Source organism: Penaeus vannamei, chromosome 28 (genome assembly GCF_042767895.1).
Source record: "Penaeus vannamei isolate JL-2024 chromosome 28, ASM4276789v1, whole genome shotgun sequence".
In the NCBI taxonomy this organism is placed as follows: domain Eukaryota; kingdom Metazoa; phylum Arthropoda; class Malacostraca; order Decapoda; family Penaeidae; genus Penaeus; species Penaeus vannamei.
The window spans coordinates 30,689,101-30,699,100 of record NC_091576.1 but is presented as its reverse complement, the minus strand read 5'-3'; the positions used below and the strand labels follow the sequence as shown (position 1 = coordinate 30,699,100).

The 10,000-nt window shown below is 43.7% G+C and overlaps 1 protein-coding gene across 2 annotated transcripts in view; it reads left to right on the top strand.

Moving 5' to 3' along the window:
• LOC113812223 (SET domain-containing protein SmydA-8) overlaps nt 1-10,000 on the top strand; it is a 27,375-nt gene that overhangs the window by 16,025 nt on the left and 1,350 nt on the right. For both annotated transcript variants that reach the window (XM_070142003.1, XM_070142004.1), the window contains exons 2-3: nt 6,602-7,918; nt 8,379-8,474. In XM_070142003.1, the coding sequence (XP_069998104.1) occupies nt 6,607-7,918; nt 8,379-8,474 (1,408 nt within the window). In that variant the 5' untranslated portion in view covers nt 6,602-6,606. The remainder of the gene's footprint in view (nt 1-6,601; nt 7,919-8,378; nt 8,475-10,000) is intronic.

Genomic DNA, 10,000 nt, shown 5'->3' with positions numbered 1-10,000 from the left:
GAAGTGCCAATAGGTTTAAAAACATATATTATTTTTTAAACATATTGGCTAATATGAAGGAGATTCGTAAGTTCCTAAGTAACCATACCCAGCCGGTGCCTCACAAAACAGGATACGTGACTGCTCAAAAAACAGGCAAGGTGACTGCTACGTGAATGCTCAAAGAATAGGGTACGTGGCGGCTTTAACGTGCAACCTTGAAGCCTCACCAGGGTTCAGCCGAGGTACACACAAGCAAAATCCAGGGTACATGTATACTTTGAACTAATCGCTTGCACAGGTGACTCACTCTGCGGTGGCGCCACCTGTTGGGCCGAGCAGGAGGTGGTTGAAATACTGAGCATGTCTGGCGCATCTCCTAATATTTTGCCGACAGAGGGACATGAAGGGAGATAAGATGTTTCACTCGAAATTACCTTTTATTTATTCATTTCATTATTATTAGTTTTTTATCGTTTTTTTTTTGGGGGGGGGGCGGGGGGGCGGTTACGTTCAGATGGATACGTATAAATGAACGCAGATTTAGTCGATTGAATATACTCGGTTTATCCATGTGATTAACTATCTGTCAGCTCATCTGCCTGTCTGCCTGTACACTGACAAGTACAGGCAGACTCAACGGCCCCGGAAAACAGGCAGACAACCCGGAAATGGTCTGGCAGGAGGTGGGAAGGTTGACAAGAATGCAGGCAGGCAGGCAGGCAGGCAAGCGGGGAGGTTGGAGGTAGAAAAATGAAAACAGGTTCCGAAGCAGAAAAAAAAAAGTTGATACCAAATACGTCGGAGTAAACAAGCTTAAAGGTATTACACGAATATGTTATTATTGCCATTATAGTTATTTGTTGTGAATGTTAACTTAATTTTTAACCGCATTTTCGGCATGTAACGGATCAAGACACGTTTGAGGCTTGGTTGGTCTCGCAAAAACTAAAAACTCGACTAAGGGGAGTATAGACTGTAGCATACAATATTTCTTAAATCCTATACAAGTAGAAGACTAATGTCAAGCGCGCGTATGACATCCTCACCACTAACCTCAAGACGCAAACTCGATACAAGATTCGGCATAATAAAAAGGAGCTTCTACCCATTCGCGAATTCTACCATTCTTCGTTTCAGGAAAACCGCATCTAAAGAGAGAGAGAAATTTGATGAAGTGAACCTAATCCGCGCTGCACAAAAACCGCCCGTACAGTACGAGAATTCGTTCAATCGCACGTGGCTCCCGACATTGGTAACCGGACCGAACGGGTTTGGGTTCAAGTTCGAATGCTTTGAGCTCCTCGGTCGTACCCAGCCACCTCGCCCCGTTGGCACCCGTCTCGAGACCCGAAATTTCTGATTCACGACCACAGGGTAAAATGGGTACAGCGGCGGCCAGCCAGGGCGAGGGTATGAGTGTTTACATGCCTTCGCATTGCCGGCATTGCGCGAGTGCTGATCGCTCGGACGCGCGCGGTTCGTGTGTACTACGAGCCGTTGGAGAGCGCGCCTTCCCGCTCTTTCCGCGCGCTGTGATTGGTCGAGGCTCTCGGAGTGGCCTTGGGATTTCAAAAAATAGACTTTCGTCGGCTTGTGATTGGCTGAGTCACCAGGCGGTTTCCCAGGACATGTGATTTCTGCCTTCTGATTGGCTGGGGATTTCGAGTCAAAGAGGAAACAAAGTGTGATCCCAGGAGCGAGACATCACATGGCTCCTGTCACGTCTGTCCTTCTGCCTGGTTTAATTCTGCCAACGTGGCTCCACTAATTATGTTGCATTCGGAACTCCTCGTCTTGCTCGTCCAGACCACTTATTATATAAGACCAGCTGGTCAACGAGGGCACGGCAGGAACCTCCAAGACTGCAACCAGCTCGAAAGTAAACATCCATTATTTTATCATACCGGTGTCTTTTGTAATTCCTTTGATGCATATTTAACTTTCCTGCAACAGGCAATACGAAAATATCCTTTGATAACATCAATAAAGGGCCATAAAAATACCCATCAACATCTTGTGGTTGCCTGCAACTGACAGCGTTTACATACAGAAGCTATTGTGACGTCATCTCGTCCTGCTCGCCCCCCTTCGCAGGAGAGCGAGACAAACGAGATGGACAGCTTGTCCGGGACGAGAAAGCAGAGGTTCCGAACGGTCGAGACACCTCGTCCAACTTGTCTAGACGAGCTGGACGAGGAGTTCCGATCACGGCATTATATAAACATAAACACACGTACACACACACACACACACACACACACACACACACACACACACACACACACACACATATATATATATATATATATATTTATATATATATACATATATATATATATATATATATATATATATATATATATATATGTATGTATGTATATATATAAATGAATATGTATATATGTATATATATACATATATATATATATATATATATGTATATATATATTATTTATATGTATACATATATACATACATATATATATATATATATATATATACACATATATATATATATATATATATATATATATATATGAACATATTTGTATATATATATATATATATATATACATAATATATATGTACACACATATTTGTGTGTGTGTGTGTGAATGTCTGTACTGATACATGTATTTATATATATACACTGAATATATGATTTTCTTTTTAAATGTGCCTGAGTACGTGCGTGCGTCCGTGTATGTGTAACCGCGAGCTATGTGTAAGTGTGCGTGTCTGTGTGTGTGTATGTATGCTGTGCACTCTTCACGAACGAGTGTTGGGCGCCAGAGCGAATGGCTGCCATATGCTATGTTGTCATCCTCTGTGTCATTCGGTGCAACTGTGCAACTTCACAGCTTTAGTAGTGGGTCTCGTCCTTGAAAATATTTTATAGGGAAGTATTACGAAATTCCTAATACCTTTTTTTTGTATATAGGGATGTGCACAGAATTGATGAACTACTTTTGTCTTTTGTCTTAGAATTCATGGATTTTAAAGGGAAGGCGAAGTCGGAGTCAGTAATGACATTCGAACAAACACCGGCTATGGATCTCACAAGGAATTAATCAAACAGTGTCACTCTCTTTATCAATAATAATGATAATAATGATAATAATAATAATAATGATAATAATAATAATAATAATAATAATGATGATAATAATAATAATAAGTAAAGAAAAAGACAGAAAGAGAGACAGAGAAAGGAAAAGAGAGAATGAAAGATAACATATATTTTTTTTTCTTTTCCCTTTTTTAAGTTTTTGGCTGTTTTGTTGTCATGGTAGCATCTGTCATCCCCGTTCCTCAAATTAGCCCTCCGACCTGGCAATCTTTTTCTTCAAGATTAGCAAGCAAGTGCGTCAGAATCTGTTGCTAAATGTCTAGATGATTATGATAATGATAACGCTGATATTAACATTGATGATAATAATAATGATGACGATGGCGATGAGAGTAATAATAATTACAATGATAATTATAATGATTATAATACTATTAATGAGGATAGAAATGATAATGATACTACTGCTACTAATGATGATGATAATAATAGTAATATCAATAGTAGTAATAATGATAGTGATAATACCAACAACAATAGCAACAACAACAATAATACAGATATTGGAATCCAAAACAATTCTTGAAAAAAATTAAGTTTGCTGCTTTATTATCATATCGGGAAAGTTGAAAATCCAATATGCTAAACCAGCAATCTGCTCCTTATAACCACCACCACACGTCCAAGAAAGTGACATCCCACATCCACTGTAGAATTCCTGCGAGTCCAGCTGGAAAACGTAAAAAAAAAGAAAAAGAGAAAATAATTATTATTCTCCTGTTACGTAACCTTTTAATCACCAATTATCGACACATAGTGGTCATTAGTGAGTCCTATCAGGTAATTGGATACCGTAAAAAAAAAGGAAAACGACGATTATCATGATCCAATTACGTATTCTTTTAATTAATAATTATCGATCCATAGTAGTCATTAGTGAAGTGCTATCAGGTAATTATCTATACCTACCTGGAAATTATTTATACATTAAACGCCTTTTCTCAGCACGAAAATTTATAGAATCCCTCCTCCTCCTCCTCCTTCTCTATCTCCTCTCACTCCTACTTCTTATCCTCCTCCTCATCCTTCTCCTGTTGCTCCTACTTCTTATCCTCCTCCCCCTTCTCTATCTCCTCTCACTCCTACTTCTTATCCTCCTCTTCCTTCTCTATCTCTTCCCACTCCTACTTCTTATCCTCCTCCTGGTGCTCCTCTCTCTCTTTCCCCATCTCGTCCTCCCCCTGCTTCTTATCCTCCTCATCCTTCTCCTTCTATTTATCCTGTTGTTACTCTTTCTCCATCTCCTCCTTCTTCCTCCTCCCCTCCCTCTTCTTCTCCATCTTAGTCTCCCTTTCCCTCTCTCTCTCCCTCTCCTTCCTCCTTCCTCTCTCTCTCTCTCTCTCTCTCTCTCTCTCTCTCTCTCTCTCTCTCTCTCTCTCTCTCTCTCTCGCTCTCTCTCTTTCTCTCCCTCTCTCTCTCCCTCTCTCTCTCCTTCCTCCTCTCTCTCTCTCTCTTTCTTCGACCAGTACAGGTCGCAGGGAGAGTATCATTAAATATTTTTTTCCTGGACACGAACAACGGATTTAATCACATTTAACAGCGCAGACCTCAAGCATACTCGCACATTTCCACTCTCTCTCTCTGTCTCTCTGTCTCTCTCTTTCTTTCTTTCTCTCTCTCTCTCTCTCTCTCTCTCTCTCTCTCTCTCTCTCTCTCTCTCTCTCTCTCTCTCTCTCTCTCTCTCTCTCTCTCTCTCTCTCTCTCTCTCTCTCCCTCTCCCTCTCACTCTTTCACACACTTACTCACTCACACAGACAAACACACACACACACACATAGATAAACACATACACACACAGATAAACACACACACAAGCACACACATAGATAAACACACACACACACACACACGAACATAGATAAACGCACACACGCACACACGACCATAGATAAACACACACACACACAGATAAACACATACATAGATAAACACACACACACATAGATAAACACACACACATAGATAAACACACACACATAGATAAACACTCACACACATAGATAAACACACAAAAGCACACACATAGATAAACACACACAAACACACACAAGCACACACACAGATAAACACACACAAGTACACACATAGATAAACACACACACACAGATAAACACACACACAAGCACACACAAAGATAAACACACAAGCACACACACAGATAAACACACACACACACAGCACGGTAAGTTAGTTCTCGCCGTTGTGTTTGTGTGCTAAGAATACACCCACATGTCGAGAGAACACTGACACGGTCTGCCTTCTCGGATACTAAGTACGACCTGCACTTAAAGTTACTTACAACGACCTGCGCCAACGATTACTTATAACGACCTGAAATTAAGATTACTTCCAACGATCTGCACTTGAAATCACTTACAAAACATAAGAGCAAGACATGTAATGACCTGCACTTAAAATGACTTACAACGACCTGCATTTAAGATGACTTACAACGACCTGCACTTAAAATGACTTACAACGACCTGTATTTAAGATAACTTACAACGACCTGCACTTAAAATGACTTACAACGACCTGTATTTAAGATAACACAACGACCTGCACTTAAAATGACTTACAACGACCTGCATTTAAGATGACACAACGACCTTCACTCATAATCACTTACAAAAGATAAATGCAAGACATAGTTTCCCTCCATCTTGACAGCCTGATGAAATGGGCGTTTGCGTAACAGATATAAATGCGCTTTCATGCCAGATGTATGAGGTTGGACAAAATTATCTTTTCGGAGACCAAGGGGGAAAATAGATTCACCAAAAATACAAAGAGCAGATATACAAAGGCCGGGCATGAGCAGCTACAAAACGCGATGTTGTTGGCAGTCATCCTCCTCGTATTACTGCAGCTAAATAAGGACACGCCAATGCTTATCGCTATTCTGCTACGGTTGTGGTTTCCAAAGTTTTCAACATTGATAAGGACATCCATTTTTTTTAGGTTCGTTTCCCCCGAGAATTCAAGATCTTGGGAATGACGGTCTGTTTAACAAAAATGTCTTTCCGTTTTTTTTCTAATTGATAGTATTTTAGATATATGAAAAATCATCTTAAGCGTTATCGTGAGGGAACTTATACGATTTTACGCTGGAGTTCCTTGAAATTAATTTTGCTCGGGTTCCCTTACTGCCTTGGTGGACGCCGAAGTAGCCGAGGAACCCGCGTGGAGAACCGCCAGGGTCTTGAGAGAAAGCCAGTGGCATTAACCTACGGTGGAAAACCCATGTTTTATGTTTACTTATAAATCGATTGAAAACAAGCATTTTGAAGAATCTGAAATAAGGAGACGGGCATAGTAATATCTCTGTGACATATTGATATCTGTAAACTGGTTCAGCTGTAAATCTTTAAACTCTTTGTTCATATTTACCAAACTGCTTTTGAATTGCAATGCCATCCATATGAGATGTCATCTGCAGCAAACCTTTTCCCGGATCCTGCGACTCCTAACCGCTTCCTTGTCCTGCAGCCACCATGGAGGCCGAGGAGCAGCAGCGAATGTCGGCTCTGGAGCGGTACATGACCTCCCTGGCCGCCATCAACCCCTCGTGGGGCGACCAGGACAAGCCTGAAGCCTCCGACAGCTTCAGTGAGCGACTTCAGTTGGAGTACTGTCCAACGAAGCGTCCTGAAGTCCTCCGATCCTCCGGGAGTTTGTTCTCTTCTCCCGAGGAGCAGGACGAGAGACGCCCAAGGGAGGTGGTAGAGATCCACTCGAGCCCCGGCTTCGGGAGGTACCTGGTGGCGTCGCGAAACATCGCGGCCGGCGAGGTCGTGTTCCGCGAGGCGCCCTTGGTGGTGGCCCCCAAGGCGGGGTCCGGCGCCTCCTGTCTGGCATGCCTGAGGTCCCTGCAGGGCAGCGAGTGGGCTGGCTGCCAGCAGTGCGGCGCCCCTCTCTGCGGGCGCGGGTGCGGGGGCGACGGGCACAGCCAGGAGGAGTGCCGACTCCTGGTCCCGCTGGGCCTCAAGGGTCAGCCTCAGAACACAGTCCTCATCAAGCAGCTGAGCGTCCTCCTGACGCCCATCAGGACGATACTGCTGATGAAGAAGGCGCCGCCCGTGAAGGAGGTCATCGCCGCCCTGCAGAGCCACGCCGAGGAGAGGCGGAGGCTCCCCATCGGCCGCTTCGTGGACGAGCACGTGGCGAAGGTGCTGCGGGCGCGCCTGGGCCTCCCCGTGGACAGCGACATCGTGCAGCACCTGTGCGGCATCTTCGACACCAACGCCTTCGAGATCAGCGACGGCGACATCCGCGGCCGCGCCCTCCTTCCCGGCGGCGCCCTCATGAACCACTCGTGCTCGCCCAACACGCAGCACTGGTACAGGAACGGCGTCATGACCGTGCGCGCCGTGGTGGACATCCCCGAGGGCGCCCCCGTCACCAACACCTACACGAACAGCCTCTGGGGCACCCGCGCTCGAGCCGCCCACCTGAGCACGTCGAAGCTCTTCACGTGCGAGTGCGAGCGCTGCCTCGACCCCACGGAGCTGGGCTCGCACCTCAGCTCCGTCCTCTGCCGCGGCTGCGGCGGCGGCCTCATGCTGCCTCCCGCGGACTGCCGCGCCGACTGGGAGTGCCCAGCCTGCGGCAAGAGTGTCCCCGCGGGCGCGATAGAGACCCTGCTACGTGCCGGAGGCGCGGCTCTCGGGCGCCTGCCGATCGGGGACGCCGCTGCCGTCGCTGCCGCCCTCGCCCACCTCCGTCGGCTCCTCGGAGACGCGCACTACATCGTCGTGGAACTCAAGTACGCGCTCGTGCAGGCCCGCATGGCGACCGCGCTCGAAGGTAAACACTCAAAGTCTGCTCCTTCTACTTCAGGGACGATTCACTTTTAAATGAACACACACGTGATTCGTGTACGAGTGGCGATGCATTTACATTTCTTTATTATCAACATGCCACGCCTAGTGAACATACATCCAACTTATGCAATACAGAAAATCACTGCTGATATAGATATCAAACATCTATACTGAGAATATAAGGTTATATGCAAGAAGCAGAGTAAAACAATGGGAGATACAAATTACTGTCTTTGAGCGAAGAAATTACCAAAAGCTTATTTTGTTTCCATTTTGCTTTAAATTGCACGTCTTATCATAAGCATTTCCAGCATTACATGTCAGTTATAAAAAATAATGATAATAATAAAAAAAAAAAAAATAATCATAATTACACGTCTCTATCACACACGCGTGCAGGCCATGACCCTTAATCTGACCTTAATTCTTCCTCCCCTGAGCAGCTTTGACCGAGGATGACCTGCTGAACGTGCTGGACTTGACCTCCGACCTCCTCCGGCTCGCTGACCTCCTAGAACCTGGTCTGTCTAGGTTCAGAGGTGAGTTCTTGGCTCGACTGTCCAACATGCCTCTCAGTCCAAGTCCCAAAAATATTCTATATTTAATATTTATTTATTTATATGAGTCTTAATCACTTAAGTAAACATAACACAATCTATGTTTACGGAAACTTAAGTAAACATAACACAATCTATGTTTACTGAAGTGATTAAGATCCATATAAATAATAAATAGTACGTTTTTAAGTAATATTTATTTACGTTTTTGTGACACTGAGCATTCCACTAATTCCCAACACTAATTTCCTACAGAGATGCCCTGAATTCAGATTAATGTCCTGAATTCTTCCCTAACCTAAACATCCCTAAAATAAAATGTTCAGTGACTCACACACACACAAATACCGTTAGGCCTCTTCCACATTTCTTTTCTTTTATTTGTTTATTTTCAGCCTGACAAATGGCTGTGTTTTCGGAGATAGCGCAGCGCATTCAGTTCTTGAAAAAAATAAACTTTATGTAATTATATTTAAGTGTGTAGTGATAATCTCTAATGGATATGTATACAGATGTGTACCTGTGTACCTGTTTGTGTGTGTGTGTGTGTTTGCGTGAGTGTGTGTGTGTGTGTGTTTGCGTGAGTGTGTGTGTGTGTGTTTTTGCGTGAGTGTGTGTGTGTGTGTGTGTGTGTTTGCATGAGTGTGTGTGTGTGTGTTTGCGTGAGAGTGTGTGAGTGTGTGTAATGTGTAAGTATATAATCCGTATGTTATATATTAATTAGATATCCTCACTGCCAATTCTTATATAATGAATCGAAGTAATAAGTTGATGTAGGTAATATATGGGATTTGCCATATTATGCACACACACACACACACACACACACATACACATATGCACGTACACACACACACACACACACACACATACACATATGCACGTACACACACACACACACACACACACACATACACATATGCACGTACACACACACACACACATACACATACACATATGCACGTACACACACACACACACATACACATACGCACGTACACACACACACACACACACATACACATATGCACGTACACACACACACACACATACACATATGCACGTACACACACACACATACACATATGCACGTACACACACACACACACACACACACACATATGCACGTACACACACACACACACACACATACACATATGCACGTACACACACACACACACACACACACACACACACACACACACACACACACACATTCACGCACAGGCACACACACACACACACACACACACACACACACACACACACACACACACAAATATGCACGCGCGCACACACATGCACACACACACACACACACACACATACAAGAAATCAGATATACGACTGTTCATCAAATTTTCTATTTTGTGATAATAAATGATGATTTTTTTAAAAATAACTTATTGAATGAACAATGGGCAAGTTTTATACGAACAATATAACTACGTAATGAGTAATTTTCCATATACAAAGCCAATAAAGATTATGATTTAAAAGAAAAATGA